Source organism: Bactrocera dorsalis, chromosome 3 (assembly GCF_023373825.1).
Source record: "Bactrocera dorsalis isolate Fly_Bdor chromosome 3, ASM2337382v1, whole genome shotgun sequence".
In the NCBI taxonomy this organism is placed as follows: domain Eukaryota; kingdom Metazoa; phylum Arthropoda; class Insecta; order Diptera; family Tephritidae; genus Bactrocera; species Bactrocera dorsalis.
In genome coordinates, this window is record NC_064305.1 from 9,838,887 (window position 1) to 9,857,354 (window position 18,468).

At 39.5% G+C, this 18,468-nt stretch overlaps 3 protein-coding genes across 6 annotated transcripts; all 3 read right to left on the reverse strand.

Moving 5' to 3' along the window:
* Positions 1-1,991: 1,991 nt before the first annotated feature.
* On the reverse strand, positions 1,992-6,135 carry LOC105222601 (proton-coupled amino acid transporter-like protein CG1139). The gene is made up of 8 exons (XM_049451616.1): positions 5,124-6,135; positions 4,913-5,063; positions 4,734-4,855; positions 3,179-3,405; positions 2,837-2,967; positions 2,606-2,784; positions 2,367-2,539; positions 1,992-2,269 (listed from the first exon to the last, which is right to left on the reverse strand). Exons 2-8 carry the CDS (start codon positions 4,997-4,999, stop codon positions 2,007-2,009), a joined length of 1,182 nt encoding a protein of 393 aa, XP_049307573.1. The 5' UTR covers positions 5,000-5,063; positions 5,124-6,135; the 3' UTR covers positions 1,992-2,006.
* Positions 6,136-6,437: 302 nt separating this feature from the next.
* LOC125777109 (proton-coupled amino acid transporter-like protein CG1139) lies at positions 6,438-11,823 on the reverse strand. The gene is made up of 9 exons (XM_049451069.1): positions 10,718-11,823; positions 10,611-10,658; positions 10,404-10,554; positions 8,709-8,830; positions 8,398-8,624; positions 7,356-7,486; positions 7,105-7,283; positions 6,869-7,041; positions 6,438-6,809 (listed from the first exon to the last, which is right to left on the reverse strand). The coding sequence occupies exons 1-9, from the start codon at positions 10,726-10,728 to the stop codon at positions 6,502-6,504; spliced, it is 1,350 nt and encodes a 449-aa protein (XP_049307026.1). The 5' UTR covers positions 10,729-11,823; the 3' UTR covers positions 6,438-6,501.
* A 1,033-nt stretch (positions 11,824-12,856) lies between these two features.
* LOC105222591 (serine/arginine repetitive matrix protein 2) lies at positions 12,857-16,978 on the reverse strand. Of its 4 annotated transcripts, XM_011199980.4 has the most exons (8): positions 16,643-16,800; positions 15,379-15,696; positions 14,568-15,262; positions 14,395-14,486; positions 13,947-14,337; positions 13,474-13,881; positions 13,306-13,408; positions 12,857-13,231 (listed from the first exon to the last, which is right to left on the reverse strand). In XM_011199980.4, exons 2-8 carry the CDS (start codon positions 15,455-15,457, stop codon positions 13,227-13,229), a joined length of 1,773 nt encoding a protein of 590 aa, XP_011198282.1. In that variant the 5' UTR covers positions 15,458-15,696; positions 16,643-16,800; the 3' UTR covers positions 12,857-13,226. The 4 variants fall into 4 exon arrangements, with proteins under 4 accessions (XP_011198282.1, XP_011198281.1, XP_011198283.1 ...); XM_011199979.4 differs by having other exon boundaries at positions 12,857-13,408; positions 16,643-16,978; XM_011199981.4 differs by lacking the exon at positions 15,379-15,696 and having other exon boundaries at positions 12,857-13,408; positions 16,643-16,798.
* Between the last annotated feature and the right edge of the window lie 1,490 nt (positions 16,979-18,468).

Genomic DNA, 18,468 nt, shown 5'->3' on the forward strand with positions numbered 1-18,468 from the left:
AATTAAAAGGCACTTCCGCTTTGATTTGATTGGAACAAGTGCTTTCAAAACGCATTCGCGACGCTTTAATTCCAACAAGGCCAGCCATAAAGCAATGTACTTGTATGTGGCACCTTGGATACTGATATAGAAATAGTCAAAAATAAAAGCATTTAGGTTAGGTTAGAAAGAGAGGGTAATTCTCTGACGCTGATCTCGAGACACACGATGAGTCTTCTTCTTTTTTTTTTATTGGTATAGAGACCGCTTAATTCCGAGCTTACAACAGCGTTAGTCGTTCTTTCTTTTCACTACTTGCGCCAATTGGAGATTTCAAGTGTAACCAGGTCCTTCACCACCTGATCTTTCTAACAGAGTGGAGGTCTTCTCTCTCTTCTCATGCTTCCACCGACGGGTACTGCTTCGAATACTTTCAGAGTTGGTGGGTTTTCATCTATTCGGATGACATGACCTCGGCAGCGTAGCCAGTGTCTCTCAATTCGCTGAACAATCTCAATGTCGTCGTATATATCGTCCATCGACTCTGGTATTCGCCGTTGTCAATACGAAAAAGACCATAAAACTACCGCAGAACCTTTCTCTTGAAAACCCCTAACGCCGACTCATCAGATGTTGTCCTCGTCCATGCCTTTGCACCATATAGCAGGACGGGGATGATGGGTGACTTGTAGAATTCGGTCTTGGTTCGTCGAGAGAGGACACATTATTCCTTTGGCACAAGTTTCAAGACCAAAAATATATAGTCTTGAAGGCGGTTTAGACCTCCTTTCGGAAACAAAACCTCAATGACCTTATGAGGAAGCTGTCATATAATCCATTGCTGATAAAAGAAAACGATATGAAGATATGTACAATGAATACTAATGGATATTTTTGGCGGCTAATTAAATTTAGCTCTACACTGGACAGCCTGAAGACCTCTAAGCGAACCTAATGGTATTGACTTCCATCCAACGCTCATTTTTCATTGATTTTAGAGAGGATCAGCACAAAGTTAAAAGTAGTAGATCATATTTGTCCAGTGCAGAGTACAGGAAGTGTCTATAAGAAAGTATTTCGAGAATGATAGCTCAACCCAAAGTCCAAAATTAGTATAGCAACCACACGTTAAGTACTTTAAACCTTTCACACTGCTAAAACCCGATCGATGATGTGATAAGTACCAGACAGTGAAATCAGATATACTTAGGGGGGATTCTCTTTAGGGCTACTGCCGTAGGAGGATCTCAAATCTGTTTATATCATGCTCGGGTTCCAACAAACACCTCCTGCTACGGCAAAGTGTACCAATAAAATCGTTCTACGACATTCGGGTCTACATATATACATAACTGAGAAAGAATTTTTAACCGGCAAAGTTTTCAAATTTCTAATTCGCTGTTGCTTTCCTAAGGTAAAGTTCGCTACTCGGTATTACTTTTAAAGCGTGAAGAAGACTATATGAGATGCACACAAGGACTGTTGTTCAGAAAAGCTATTGAAAGCTTTACATGTAATGTATCATAAGTAATACTGAGAAACGAACTAAAGGAAGGACATGAGCTTGTAGGTATTTGTCTTTAGTAAATACTGCTTTGCCGCACATTGAAAGCTTTCATTGTACTAGCAAAGCTCTCATGGAAAGTTAAACGCCAAAGCTTTTAAAAGCTTTGCCTGACATAGAAAGCTACCATTATACTAACAAAGCTCTCATGGAAGGTTAAACGCCATAGCTCTTAAAAGTTTCAAATGGTTTAACGAAGAACATAAATGGACGAGCTTTTATGTATGTCACGGTTGAACACGATTTTGTCAGAACCTGAGTAAAAAAGCTTTAGTTACAGTTATTAATTTATTAATATGGAAATTATAATGCGTTAATTCCTGTTATATTCTTAGCTATAGCTTTTTGAAATAAGTTACTTAAAAAAGCTTTATTAATCAAAGACAGCTACCAGTCCTACCGCCATAAAAACAATCCCGTAAATAAAAGTACTTGTTTCTTTCTTCAACTGAAATATATATTGCTAACCGGTCAAATTCGTACCACTAACATATAGTTTCACCATTTGTTCGATTGGCACATACGAACCGGTTATGCCACCAACAACACCAAACAATATCACGACAAAACTCAATAGTAGATGTATTTTCATAGGGCCATAACCCTTTTCATATCTAATCGAAATATCAATGATGGCAGGAAATATAAGACCCAGAAAGGAGAGGCAGAATGCGCCGACAAAGGAAAGAATTAAGGTTAAGTTCGGCCAAGCGACGGCAAAACCAACTAAAAGGAAAGAAAGTAAAGCGAATAATAATAATAACTCATATTTTTAAAAATACTATAACTACCATAAATGGGTATAGGATCAATATGTAGTTACCCGACAAAATCGCCAAGCAAACACGAAAGACCAATTCTAACACGAATGCCTTACTCTCCGGCACCTTCGCCTTTAGCCAATTATTCCACATGACATCGATGGGCACATAGCCCTGCAAAGGGTGTGAGATATACATGGAAAAGGCGAAAATGACGCGCGCCGAGTTGCCGAGTCTAAAAAGTTAATAAAAGTAGGGTTATGTGCTTACTTCAATTAAATCCAATTCAAACGCATATTACAACTCGTCATGCGGCAGACTCTGCAATATTGCCGACTTGATATCATCACCATAGCGCCAATAGCCCAGCAAACCGAAGACTAGCTGCAACAGTATAACAAAGTAGATGCCTTGACTCAGCACGCCGCCTATGCCGACATAAGACTGTGGCTTTTTCATGTTCGCCTCAATCGATACGACCTAGAGTTAAGAAAAACTAAGTCAGATTCATTTGGAAATATTGTAGAGTTACCAAGCCAGGCGCCTCAAATGCAAATAATGTGGCACCAACAAATAACGGATACATGCGGAAGTCTTGGAAGGCTTTCAGATCTTCAAATGGTTGCAGATTACTGAACATGTAGTAGAAAATTATGCCGAAACCTGGAAAAGAAATTGATAGAAATTAGAATATTTATATCGAGGAGATATTTTTCGACCCTAGAAGTAAACAATTTAATACGGGAGAAATATTTTTTTACAGTTATAACGATAAAAACACATATTAGTATTAACATGGCAACCCAGAACAGCTGTTTTACTCATTTGTTTTGATTTTACGAAATCTGTGGTGAAAATAAGTTTCTAAACTCACCAAATATTAGCGAAAAGTTGGCTGCCATCGCAAAAGGGACCAATGACTTCAAGTTCGGCACACAGTAGATAAGGCATAGCGGTAAAATCTCACACAACATGTATAAACGGCTATCCCAGATGGCCCAATAATGGTCACCAAGGTCCTTAAGACAATTCGCTATGAAAACCACATAAACACAGCAAGAACCGAAGTGATAAATGAAGAGTAGAGAGTTCACCATGCAGCTGCAAGTAGAGATGAGAGAACATTGGATAAAACTGAACTGTATATCAAAGTGAAGTACCTAACTGGACGCGAATCAGACACTCTGAGGGTGGACTGTTTACCCTTACGAGTTCGGCACGGACGAGGACGATTAAAAAAATCTTCTAAGCGTACTTAGATGACGATAAGACCAAATATATATCTTCCGATATACTACATCACAGCCCACCTGCTGCCAAGCTGAATACATCGCCGAGTTAGGTGGCTGATACTTCCTCGTAAACGATTGTTGCCTCATCATTAGCGATTTTGATGGTCTAAATAACCTCTATAACCTCAAGAATTAATATTCAGCAATTGGAACTAGGATTTCTCATCCAACAGCAGCTGCTTCTAGAGTTACCCATTAAGAAGAAAGACTTTTCCGATTGCATCCATTGACTGTCCGTGCGATTTTTATCCTAAGTCGCCCACATTTGCAACATCGAGCTCATGTTCCACAAAGCGTTAATCTTTACGGTTATCAATCATATCCCGCAAATTCGGAAAGGGGTTTCTTCGAAGGTAGTAGAGCAAAAATACCACCTGCTGCCAAGCCAGATACTTCACTTAGTTTCGATGCTGCTAATTCTTTTGAAAGTTGTTGACGATTTTAATGGTAGCTCTGGAACTCCTGCTGGGTCAGTTATCAACTTTAGCAAATCCGTTTTCGGCAATTTAAACTGGAATGTCCCACACGACAGTCACCTGCCGTCAGACATATCCTTACTCAATTTCAACCATCAGCTGCCCCTGAGATTTGTCTATCCGAAATCTCCCACATAATATGTACAATATCGACCTCAAATTCCACAAAGCCTTAACGGCTTTAAATCAAACCCCAAAATTCTGGAAAAGGATTTCTTCGAGGGTGGCAGTCAAGTAGATTCCTATTACACTCGATCGCGCTTCTCAAAATCTATAAAAATTTTCAAATTTCGGAAGAAACCGCAATAGACCCAAGCGGAATATGGAATTAAATGTAGTCCTCAATATCACCGAAATACCAGTCCAAATCCTTCGAATTGAAGACAAGCATGGTATCACACAAATCTCCACGTACATCCATAGCCATCTTTATTAGACCACAAGTCTGGAGAAATGGCAATATGAACGCTTTCCTCCAGTCGTGGAAAAAATATACTTCAAAGGTGTTTTCCATCGAACCCTGGAATATATTCCGTAGATCGGATCTAAATTTCTTAACCCTAACTAAACACCTCCGGAACCTCCCAACAGAGTGAATTAACTTGAAATATTCCGAAAAATTTAGTTTAAAAATGTGTTTCAATTCCGAACATATACCAACCGCAATGTTCCTTGAAGTCCACGCAAACAAGGTGGACCTTCGACGATCGCTTCTACAACACCCTCAGCATATGTATAGAGTGGTACACGACGTCGCTTTGCTATTTCGTACATGCCATACATCTGAAAATTTCCAAAACTAACGACACTTCGAAGATTTCTGCAATTCCAGAAGCTTACCAACATTTGCTTCGAATACAAGACTATAATACCAATAACAGTCGTACTAATCAGCGCATTTAACCAGCCGGCATTGCGAAAAGCCATTGGTGATACTAAAATACCGGTGCCAATTATAGCTTTGATGATATTCGTCAGTGCACCAATATTTCTACAAGAAATTGTAATGTGAGTATGGATGTACCAGAGAAAGGAATCTTCATGAACTCACGAAATCGGATGGGCAACTTCGCGGTGCTCATATGGATCGTAGTCATCTTTTCTAAAGAAACAAAATGAGGTTTTCAGTAGCAGTTAACAGCAAGAACTTACGACTCGGCCATTAAATTTGTATGAAATATTTTTAATAATTTACGGCTTTGCGTTTGACAGGCTTGAAGTGTATGACTGCTGATAACTGAAGTTTTTGAAAGTGGGAACAAATTTAGTGGTAACAAATGAAAGATGATCGACGATACTATAGGGAAGATCTTTTTAAACTTCAACCCAGTCGCAGAAGACCATACCGTTGTTATGTATTAATAGCCGGCTGAGCAATTGGCATGCCTCTTTCCAACAAGCTTTTGCCCGGAAGGTAATAGGACTGATTTTCTTCTGCCGCGACTGTACTTCGGAACGTACGTGTCTAGCTGACGAACGAGCGGCTGGTCAGTTGTCTTCGAGCACCTGGAGAGTTGGGACAAACATTTTCGCGTGACGTGTTGCTGTGAGTGATGCAAGCCGAAAATACAACGTTCGTGAGATTAAATTCTGTGCGGAACTCGGTAAATCTGCGACAGAAACGTTTGATGTGATCAAACAGGCTTACCCAGATGTTGCTTTAGCAAGAAGTGTTGTGTTTCGGTGGCATCAGGCCTTTTTGGAAGGCAACTCATGATGGCTATGGAAGGCTAACTGATGATGATGAGTAAAAACAATGCTGATTGTCTTTTTCCCCATCAAAGTCATCGTCCACCATGAATTTAATCCTTCTGGACAAACCGTCAAAGCCAAGTTTTACGTGTAAGTCCTCAAGAGACTCAAACGAAGGGTCAATCGGGTCCGACAAGACATCGCAGCCGATTGGAAGTTGCACCACGACAACGCCTCGGCTCACACCGCCTTTCTTGTGAACAGCTGCCTAACCAAGGCCGGTAGCCCAACGTTTCCGCAGCCAGATGTAGCCCCTCTAACTTTTTTGTTTCCTTGCCTAAAAATGCCTATGAAAATCAAACATTTTGAGACGACAGAGGAAATCCAAACAGCATGGACCTCGGCTGTCAAGGGAATTTCGGAGAATGCCTTCCGTGGCGCCTTCAATGCTTGGAAATCGCGCTGGCAGCGCTGCATCGACACAGAAGGAGCATGTTTTAAAAGTGTTTAAAGAATTGTAACGATTGGTTTAATAATTTTTTTTAAATCGACTCAATTCTATTCCGGACAAACCCTGTATTTCAGTAAGTAAAACTTTAGGCAGTTGTAGAAGAAGTGTAGTTAATCTCTGACATTTTAAGGTTGTACCCCTGTGATCGATATTTCCAACAATTCCAACTGCTAAAAACCAGCCCCACACATAAAATGTCAAAACACAAAGCAACGACTTTCACATTTTAAATCAACTCAGTATATTTTTCATTAAAAACACCATAATATAAAGCCTTCATCATGTGATCTTCGCGGGTATACGTAAAGATCCACTCCTGTATGGACACATATGTACCAATAACAGCGCCGACCAAGCCCAAAAACGCCACCAGCAAACTCGTCAGCAGATAAATTTTTATGGGACCATAGCCGGTTTCGTATTTCACACAAATATCCAGAATAGCCGGCAAAATTAAGCCCAGAAACGACATGCACAAAGCGCCAACTAGCGAGAGTATGACAGTCAATGAGGGGCACGAGACGGCGATGAGCACTAAAATGAGACCAACGACAATGAGACATACAAATAATTATTTTTAACTAAATATAGACCCGAAGAAAGGGCGATAAAAATGCGAAAAAGCATCGCCAGCACAAATTGATGCTCCTCAGCCACCTTCGCTTTCAACCAATTGTTCCACATCACATCGAAGGGCACGTAACCCTGCAACGGATGCGAGATGAATATAGAAAATGCAAAAATTACGCGCGCCGCTGAGGCGGGTCTATAGATGAAAGCAGATATTTAATAGTTGCACACAATTTTCAAGGAAATCCGAAACGCTTACGCAGTATGATAGGGTATATTTTGCAGAATAGTCGAGGCAATATCTTCGGCATAACTCCAGTAGCCGAAGAAGCCGAAAATGATTTGGAAAACAATAACGAACAGCATGGCTAGCACAAAAACGCCACAGATGCGTCGAAAATGTAAGGGATTTTTCATATTCGCCTCCACGGAAACAATCTGCAAGGGGAATACGGAAAATTACAACCTCAAAATGAAAGTTAAAATATTGCAGAAATTCGTTGAAACAACCAAGCCGGGCGAATCCATAGCGAACATGGTGGCGCCAAAGAAAAAAGGAAAGTAGTAAATGTCCTGCACCACAGCCATCTCGGAGAACGGGCGCATATCCGTGAAGATATAGTAGAATAGAATGCCGAAGCCTGCGGAAGAAAAATTACACATATTATTATTATTATTACGCACTCAAGATCAGATTTAAGCGGAACTGGATTAGGATTCCATTTTGAGCATACAGTTCAAATGGATACGTCGGTTTCCAGTTTTAACTTCATATATGTATGTATAAAGTTAATTGGTCAATTGAAAAGTCCACGGCTTACCATTGTAAAAAAAATTTTCCTACTTTTTATTTAAAATAGTTCCCTTCAAGGGTGATATACTGAATATAGCGACCCTACCACTTTTCAATACCATTTTTTAGTGCAATTTGTCCTTTGCTTCAAAATAGGCCACAGTTTCGGCAATCCTCTCTTCATTCGACGAACATTTCTTCACGCCGAGCATTCTTCTGTGATCTGAGAACAGAAAATAGTCGCTGGGAACCAGATCTGGAGCATATGGTGGATGCGGAAGCAATTTGAAGCCCGATCGGTCCAATAATAAATAATGTAATAGTCGCTTTATAATCCTTTTCTAAGGTAGCCAATAGAAATTATTCCATGGAAATGGAATGGAAAACATAAACTTGACAGTAGTTTGTTTCGTTTTTCCATGTTTGGAGTGGGTTCATCGTGGAAAATCCACACGGATGACTGTCGATTGGACTTAGGAATGAAATGATGGAGCCATGTTTCATACCGCCGAACTCCTAACGCCGACCCATCAGATTTTGTCATCGCCCATGCTTCTGAATCAGCAGGACAAGGTTGATGAATGATTGTCGGATTTGGTCTTTGTTCGTCGAGAGAGCACTTTACTTCCCATTTGCCTACTTTTTTCTTCTTTTGAAGACTAGTCCTAACTAAAACCCATATGGATTTAATACCATTACCGCCATCTCTTTGTCGGGTCGGGGACTTTTCAATTGACCAGTTATAAATGTTTTACCTACCAAAAATTAAAGATATAGTCGCGATAAGCACAAATGGGGTCAGCGCTTTCAAGTTGGGTATGAGGAATATCAGACATAACGGCACAATTTCCATTGCCATATAAATGCGATTGTCATGCTCTTCCCAATAGTAATCACCGAAATCCTTCAAACAATTCGCGATGAACACTACATAGACACAACAAGTGCCGAAGTGATTGGCGAATAGCATTACATTTACAATACCGCTATAATTTAATTAGTGAAGAAATTAATTTAATTAAAAACAAATTAATTAAATACAACAATTTATGGCGAAGCCAAAACCTCACCTTATTAAATATTGCAGCCAACGCAGCGCCGGTGGACCCTCCGTCACACCGATCAGCATCGCTTGGCCGTAGGTTAGCAGCGGCACTTGCTTGCGCTTGGCCAGCTCGTACATGCCCGATAACTGTTGAAATAAGACAAACAAAATGTTAACTTCGGTTACACCGAAGCTAACTATAATACCCTTCACATATAACAATGTTTTCCATAAAGGAACTAGAGTCGGATCAGTCCGTTTTTACGTCCCCGTTAGAATAGTAAGGTTGAGGTAAGTTGTCATCGAGGTCCAACGGTAGACCCAGGATAGGCGCTGTTTTGACGGTGTCGGGAAAGACCTCAAGAGGCATCCCGCTGTAGTCCGAAGTGCAGTGTTCTGACATGTATGTAGCTTCCTCGTCTGGAAATTATTGCATCCAGGCGACCATATTAGTGCGTCGCTTTAGCAATAATCGCGGTCGCGTGAGGAGTGAAGAAGCACAGGCTGTCGAATGTCACAACTAAAATTGTTATTGACCAACGAAATTTCAACGCCATCGACTGCAATAGCAAGGTCAAGTGTGTACTCTTTCGTCCAGTTAGTGAATATGGTCGCTGTGGATTGAGGAGAGTTAAATCCAGGGCAGCAAGGAAGCGAGCTCGGAGAGATAGATGTTTACTTTTGAGCACATGCCATCGAATCTATTGCCCGACGTTATCATCGTGCGATCATCACGAGGTGATAGAAGTTCTCTGAGGTGATTGGGGGAGTTTCGAGATGTAGAAGTTAAACAGCAGTGGAAAGAGGACACCTCTCTGCGGAACCCCCGTTTAATTCTTATCAATTCAGAGTTTTTCCTCGAAACAGTACAGTTGAAGTAGTTTCGGTAAAAGTAAAACCTTCACCGCAACTATCGCAACGAGCGAATAGCTATACTTAGCGATAGTCAAGCGGCACTAAAATCTCCTACGAGATCAAATCGCTACTAGTGCAGGAGTGCAGAGGAAGGCTGGACAACCTAGCTGAAAAGAACCAGGTACACCTGATCTGGGTGCCTGGTCACAGGGGAATAGCCGGCAATGAACTGGCTGACGAGCTTGCCCGCTCCGCAGCCTCCACCAATATGGTTGGGCCCGAACCGTTCACGGAGTGTAGGCGCAGGTCGAAGGCCCTCGGATCCATGCTTCCGGATAGGGATCACATCGCCTCGCTAGCACCGAACAGGATATTGAACTTCATCAATATGCTGGGGCTAAGCGAGTCCCTGTGAGTTAGGAGAGGGCACAATAGACCTGTGGTCGCGGTGCATTCTTCAATTATTTATTTTATCTTATCTTATCCGGTAAAAGTAGATAGGCAGGATAAGGTAGTACATAGTCCACCTCCTCAGCCCTGGAGAGAGCGTAGATTTTTCGATGTCCTTAAGTAGCGTTCCGATCAGCCAGTTTGTATGGCAGTTTGTATATGCAATAGCGGATCACTTTCATGGCTAGGAAAGACGTGTGAAAAATTTCAAATCGACAGACGGACATGGACATACATTGACTCAGCTCGTCACGCTGATCATTTATATACATATAATACATATGTATATAGATATTTTTTGAGTTCTTTGAGGTTTCTCAAGAGTCTTGAAATATCGTGGGAAACTTAATATACCCTTTTCAGCGTATAAAAAACTACACTCCAAGTCAAGTGTCAACAATGTCTTTCGAATTACCAGTATGAGTTTCGAGTGTATTATGAAGATGCCGATTATGTTGGTGCATATGATGCCGGGCAAATAACCGGCATTTCTGTTGGCCATGGGGGCTGCTAGTATTCCGGTGCCCAGTACCGCTTTGATGATATTCACGAAAGCGCCGAAATCGCTGCAAGATTTACATACATAATGACACGTGATTTTTCTTCGGAAATTTCATTTTACCTAATCGGATGTGGTACTTCGCGGTGCTCGTATGGATCGTAATCATTCCTAAGGGACATATTTTTATATTATATGTATTAAAAATGAGTAAAAATCCGAAAACTTACTTTTCGGCCATTTTCAGTAGTTGCAGTAATGAGAGTAATTGGAAAAATGTATTAATGTAACTTATTTTTATTACAACTGAAAAGCCAAAGGGTGCTCTTCGGTTTTGGGTTTACAAATTTTGTAATTTTCCCAGTTTAGTGTGTTCGAAAATATCAAAAAAACAGCAATTGGTATAAGTGCAATAAACTCGTATAATAAATATTTAGGAGTTACTTTCACTTCATATCAACCCCAAAGAGTGGGAAATCGAACAAGCGAATGGTATCAGGGGAATGAACTGGTATAAATTAATATAAATGACTGGTATAAAATTAAAATTTTACTCTTTCTCCCAAACCAGAAGAATTGAGTAATTTAATAATACCGGTATAAATACAACAAACTGGTATAATAAAATAAAAGTTGTCTTTGTGTCTGTTAGTTTATTTACTCCAAAATGGTGAATGGAAAATTGAAGAAGCAACTGTTACAAATTTAATAAACTGGTATAATAAAGTGAAACAATTAGTATACAGTATTTAATCTCTTTCCTTTCAACAGACCTCGAGGGGGTGCCATAATTAAATAACACTGGTATAAATGCAACTGACTGGTATAATACAGAAGAAACTGGTATAAAATTAAATTTCCAGCCAAAACTTCGAGAAACGAAAGTGATTTTTTGAGACAAGACAGCAGAACTCAAACAGAATTGTGAAACCAAGAAGCCTACGAAATACATGCAGATTCTAGAACAGAAATATGGCAACCTTATTGTAAAAATTATTCAAAATTTAAGTTTTTGAATACTTCGCGAAAGATTTAATTTAACTTCTTGCTTAAAATTATGTTTTACTCTTTAATTTTTTTTCCGAAAGTTGGCAACGCTTCCTCAGAAAATTATTAGGGGTATTCTCTTGCTCTTGCAAGATTGCAGATTGCAAAAATACTACACCAAAATATACAAGGGCACCCATTGCAGAATCTAGTGATATATGAGCGACTGATTCAGTCAATTTATTGTAAATGACTATTGTGCATGGCTATTGTGAATTAGCGCACCTTCTGCATGCATTTTTAACAAAAAAACTGTAACAAAACTTTATAATTTAAATAGAAATTATAAAATCTAATTAAAATTTACCTTTCTCAACAATTTAACGACGTAATATGTCTTTATGTAAAATGGCAACTACAACAGGGTTGCAATTTTATTTTTGCGTGACATTGCACGCCAATATACACGGGTTTTGGTCTGACATATTTCACAGCCCTTGCAAATATTTTTCTGCGTGTGTTTGTTGTTGTGCCGTTGTAAATTTGCAATGCTTGCACCGTGCACCGGGTTTTGCAAGAGCAAGAGAATACCCCTATTGTTTAGTGAAATACTTAAGCTGCTTCCAGGTTTCTTTGAGCGACTAAAATTTAACAAATATTTTGGATTTCCTTTGTTTTTAAATATGGCAACTCTATTGTAAAAAATTTCAAAATTTAAAACTTTTTGAATATTTTACGAAACGTTTTCTTAAACGGCTTGCAGCAAAAAATCGATTAGGTTTAACTTGTTAAATGTTTGTACTATGATCGGTGGCAACTCTTGACAACAAAATTTTTATATTTCGAAATTTTTAAACAGCTTCAAGGTTTAACAAACAAATAAGATTTATTATTTTAAAAATTATTTAACAAAATATATCATTATTTTTAAAATATGGCAACTCTATTTGGAAAATTTAATAAATTAATTTTTAAAAACTTTGCGTAAGGGTTTCTTCGACATTTCTTACAAATTCTTATAATATTTATTATATTTTTTAATATCTAGGTGGCAACTCTTTTTCAGAAAATGTTTATATTTTACAATCCCTAAGCGGCTTCCAATTTTCATTCAATGACACAAATTTAACAAAATTTTAAGATTTACTTTTTCCGAAATATGGCAACACCAATCTAAAAAATGTCTAAATTTAAGACTTTACGAAAGGATTTCTTGTAGGTCACGTTAAAAAATTGATCATTCAGTTTTGCTTTTAAAATGTTTTTTGATAGTTGGCAACGCTAGTACAAAAAGGAATATGAGCCTCATAATCACAATAGACTAGCTTCTTGCGTTCTCTAAGATGTAAAACATAAATAACTTTTTACATACACATTTTCGCTTAATTTTTATCCAATGATTTATTTAAATTAATATTACACTGTTTATAATATAAAGTCTAATACATAATAATTGTATTTTTCAAAAGCCGCAACTCCGGCAAAACTTGCGACTAAAACCGTGAGTTGCCTGCTTCGTATGTATATAATTTCTATAAATAACTTACGTATATATTTTAATAATTATTTTTTTTTATACATTTTAAATGTAGAACAAATGTTAGAATGGGGAGGAATTTTAAACGCAGTTCACACCACAATGAAAAGCAACACTGCATCAAACAACTTACAACCGTAGGTGGCATACGTTGATGCTTTTTTCGTTTTCATTTAGCGCAATCGTGTGCACGTTACAAGTTCTAAAACAACTTCTTAATCTGCGATGAAACGAATGAATACAAGAAAGAGGTCAGTACCTAATTTAGACGCTGCGTAATGGGTAGCTTCTTACGTCGACGACGCGCCATTTGTTGACGTTCCCAATATTCATAATAGCGTTCTTGTTTCAACCATTCTTGATACTTATACCACCATTCCTCCCATTTTATGTAGTCCTGCGAAAATTATTATACTTCATTACAACATAATTACTTTTTTTTTAATAAAAATCATGATTTACCTTCAAATCTAAATCGCGAAGATAACCACGACTTTTGTAGTATTCGTAACGTACGCGTACATCATCCCACGACAGCATACCCGACGGTGCTGTGGTCGCAAGTTCTTCCGGAAAATGCCCAGCCGGAGCTGGTGAATACGAGTAACGACGCGGTGGCGACTCGAGACCCTCTTCGATCATAACTTTCAAAGCTCCACCGGTAGAGTCTTTGGTTATACGCATATTTTCCATATTGCTACGATCAATACTCCATTGTGCCATTTTGCCAAAACGTTCCGAAAGCGTCAAACCGGTGGCGGCAATAAATGTCGGTAATGAGCTATCACTATCCGAGCCACCAGAATCTTCGGATTCTGACGATGAGTGCTTCTTACGTTTTTCACCTTCAATTTTAATGCGTGTACGTATCTGTGGGATGCACATATATTTTTTTTATAAAAAAATTTTAAACCAACAATAAAAACAATACTTACCTCTCTGTCCTTCTTCTTTTTCTTGGAGACAGCAACTGTTGCTGATGAAGAAGTTGTAGCTGGCTCTGGTGGCTCTGGCGGACGATTCTTTACGCGTAAATCTTCATTTGGTGAATGCCGTCCCGAACGTACTAGTTTCAGACGCCCATCTGTGGGCACGCGATCCATGCTGCGATCATGACTATACCGACGAACCTTGTCATCGCGATATTTATCAACGGAACGCGCGTTTGGTTGTGGTGGTGGTGACGACGGACGCGCGTGCATACGTGACGAAGTGTGACCGTTCGGTGGTGGTTGTCCACCACGATATTGCAGCGAACGCGACGATGCTTTTGGCGGCGGAGAACGCGGACCACCTGGTATACGCGCACGCGGTATAGATTGAGAGCTGCAAAATAATTATTATTTAAGAAAATAAATAAACAAACAATTGATAGTAGCATACCGTGATCTATTGTGATGTTTGGGTGAGCAAACCGAACAAGAATCATCTGAGCAGCTACTAACCGAACTATTCGAACGCGAGCGACACGAATTCTGTAAAAGAAATAAATAAATAATTTATTTGTTATGCTGCAATCGAAATATATATTAAAAAAAAAAATAATAATAACTTACCCGCGGTGGAGGCGATGGTGGGCGCTTTGAACGCGGCAATATTTGTCCCCTTTTATTGGGTCCCACGGGTGGTGGTGGTGAACGCCGGCGACTCATGCTAGGTGGTGAGCGCCGTCTACCTAGTGGCGAACGCGACGGTTTACGACGCATTGGCGGTTCGGGTGGTGAACGCGGACGATTATTACCACCACCAGCACCGCCCAGCAAGGGCATACGACCACGACCCATATCAGAAGGCGAACGCGGCGGTACACCACCACGTGGTGGTGGCGAACGCGGACGACCGCGCATACCGTCCATAGGTGGAGACATACGACGGCCACCCATATCCATGGGTGGCGAACGGCGTCGCATATGCGGCGACATAGGTGGCGATTTACGCAAACGCGAGCGACTACGCGAACGCGGTGAACGTGAGCGACCATAACGCACGTTATTTGGTGGCGGGCCCCCAACAGGTCCACCAGCAGGACCGCCTGCTGCGGAATTATAACGAAAACCACCTTCACGTTCACTTTCACCAGAACTGCTGTCACCTTGTATATACATTTTCTTGTAGCCTGTATGACGCCAGCGATTTGGATCTTTTTCCTCCACCTCAAGCAATTTTTTGTCCCAGTAATCGTTGGTGTTAGCGCGTGCCTTTTTCATAACGTTATCGATTTCACGACGTTTGCCGGCAGGTAATGAAGGATCTGCAATTGAGGTAAACATATGAAAGAATGTTTAGTATTAGATTCGTGATGAGTCTACACAACACTGCGTGGCATCCAAAAGCTTAAAATTTTTTCGCTGAAACTATTATTTATACCTGTTATACGTGCAACTGTCGGCTGTCTATCCATATGGAGTTTCGGATTTAATTCGCCACGTCTGCGCGACGTCGACATGGTGAAGGATGTTAAACTCAAGCGATTTTACAGAATCGGACAAGTGATAATCAATAATTGCTACGGGACAAGCGCCAAGATACGTATTTTGTATATATGCCGAGCGTCTAAGTTGTGTACTTTCGACGACGTTTCTACGTTTAATACTCGCGCGCAAACCGATGTTGGCTCATATGCCAACTAAATTAAGCTGTAACGCTTTAGGATAGAACGCGCACATAAGCACTTACACAAAAAAGCTGCAAGAAACATTTTAATAAAACATGAGTGAACAGCACTTTAAACAAGCAATGCAAATATGTATGTATATTTGTTATAACTTTTGATTTTTTCTAAAACTGATTAGTGGGTAGAAGCAAGGTATGCAAACATAACTTAGGAAAACAACAAAATGCAGAATAATGGATATTTTAATAACTTTCTAAACACTTTTTTAGTAGCAATGTGATTTATATATTTTCTTTATTAGAAAACAGAGGTTAGAATGGGCGTATCAAATCAAAGGCAGCTGCTAGACAGCGGTTGCTGTGCGAACGATAAACGCCGATAATATACGCGAACCGCATTATATATCGATCATGTAACGAATACCTGACGAACACCGCAAACGCACACATAAGAGGCACGAATAATAAGTATCCACCGGCTACGCACGCTTAAAATGTGTTAATTGCATTTTACCGTCGTGTACGCAATTTGGCTGCAAGAAAAAATATTGTCCGTTTTCTTGCACCCCAAAAACTTTATTACGTATATATCGCGTCTAAAATACCGAAACCGTCTACAATACAGCAACTGCCACATCACTAAAGCTCTGTTGTTCGTGTCATCCCAGACATTACGAACATGTTGGCTACACCATGCACATTCCCTTTTTATAGTGAACACTTATATATACACATGTATGCGCACATATGTATATTATATAAAACCAATTTGGAATTTTCTTTTCACAAAACTATCTTAACAAAATACTCCAATTATAAACGCACGCATATGCACCATGTACATATTTATGTGAAATTTTGAACACAATTAGCGTATGGAACTTGGACGGCAACGACCGCACCATATTGACCCGACGAATGCAACCGAGGCATACATTTTTTGCTTTGTAAGCCAACACATATTTTCTGCACATTTCAACTGCTTAAAAAAGTATTTACATACAAATCAATTACGTACGTTTTATATTCACGACGATTTCACAATATTTCAAAACGAGACGGCTTTTCCTAAATGAATATCACAAATACGATATTGAACGGCGAGTAGAGCACACAGAATTCCGCTAATACTGCTCGACGTCCATTTTAGAAATGAAAATTATCAAACGAAGACAATTCAACGAAAATATCGATACTTTTGTAATAAAAGTCATCGATTTTTATCGAGGTATTTGTGGACGCAACAGGGTGACACAAAAATATTAAATAAATAAAAATCATACCGAAATGACATTACTAAAATTAATTAAATTTTTTTTTTTTGAATTTTTAACCACCAGTACAATGAATATGCTGTTTCTAAGATAAATTAGTTGACGATATAGAGAAACTTTAATAAATATTTTAATAAAAAGGATTAATTATAAAATAATTCACAAGATTTTTGTTAAACCAAAACGTCTTTAAAAATTTTTGATAAAGAAATATTTATAAAAAAAAAATATTTATAAAAAACTAATATTTATCCATGAGAGCAAACGTATTCCACGCTACAATCGTAGTGGTATGGCAACATCAAATATCTTTTACTAAACTGGAAATACATATCTGTTTTCCATCAAAACTCTGACATTTGTAACAATGATCAAAAAACTAAGAGACACTGCTGTAGAGCGGAGAAACTGTCAACAATCGGAAGAGTGATCCTACTTCTGAAACCTGGAACACCAGTCAACAAAGAGGAGTCCTAACTCTCCATTGTATTGAAGACACCTGAGGCCTTGCTACTCCCGACTTTTGCACACCACCTGAGCTCAGCAAACCACTAGCATTTACTGTCATAAACGCCCAGATATTTCATGACCTCAACCAAGAACCACCCTGCGATGGCACGATCCTCGTAGGGTTGTCTTATCAAAATTCTTGGACACAGTCAATCACACAACGCTACTTGAGGACATCGAAAAATCTACGTTTCCTGCAGAACTGGAGAGTTGGTCTATGAACTAAGCGGTTGTCAATCATCCGTACCATTTCATGGAAAAGTCTAAATTGCGAAGAATTCAACACCATCGTCAGGATGACGACCTCTCCCATTGCTGTTTAACTTCTACAACTCGAAACTCTTTAAACCACCAGAGGGAATTTCTATCACTACAGAACCGCAACAAAATCTTTAAATTACTAGGCGGCAGCCCATAGGGAAAAAACCTTTTTGGCAACATTCAAGGCAATCAACCCGCCGTCCTTAACTACGCCGCACCATTATGGTCGCGGATGCAGTAAACGCAGACGAGGAAGCCACAAGCACGTCAGAACACTACACTACGGACTCCTATCGAACACCTGCACAGTGAGGACCCAGTTAAGGTGTATAATGAACTCCTCTCCAAGCAGATTCTGCTGGAGTGCTTTCGTAGAAATCAACCCTTCTTGTAGCGAAACCGCCGCCTAGGAGGATCAAGAGGTCCTTCCTCAACCACGTCGACGACATAAAATAATAGGCGGACCAGACTTCGGACTCAACAAACTTCAGACATGCACTGACCGCCATTCACTGTGGAGCCATTAAAATCTTCACCGACTTCCTGCAGGAACTGAGGATATTGCAGTAGGTTAAACTCCTATCTAGAATCGACACTGATATAAAAATTGTGACTTAAGGGAGGGCACAATAGACCTGAGGTCGCAGTGCAAGCCTCATTCATTGTGTATTTTAAGATGGAATTTGTTCGGATGCTCTTTATGGTCCGGATCCTTCACATTTCAACGATTAAAACCTGCCACCGAAAGCTTGAAAATGACAAATGGCATTTATAAAATGGAAAATTTAAATTGTAAAGG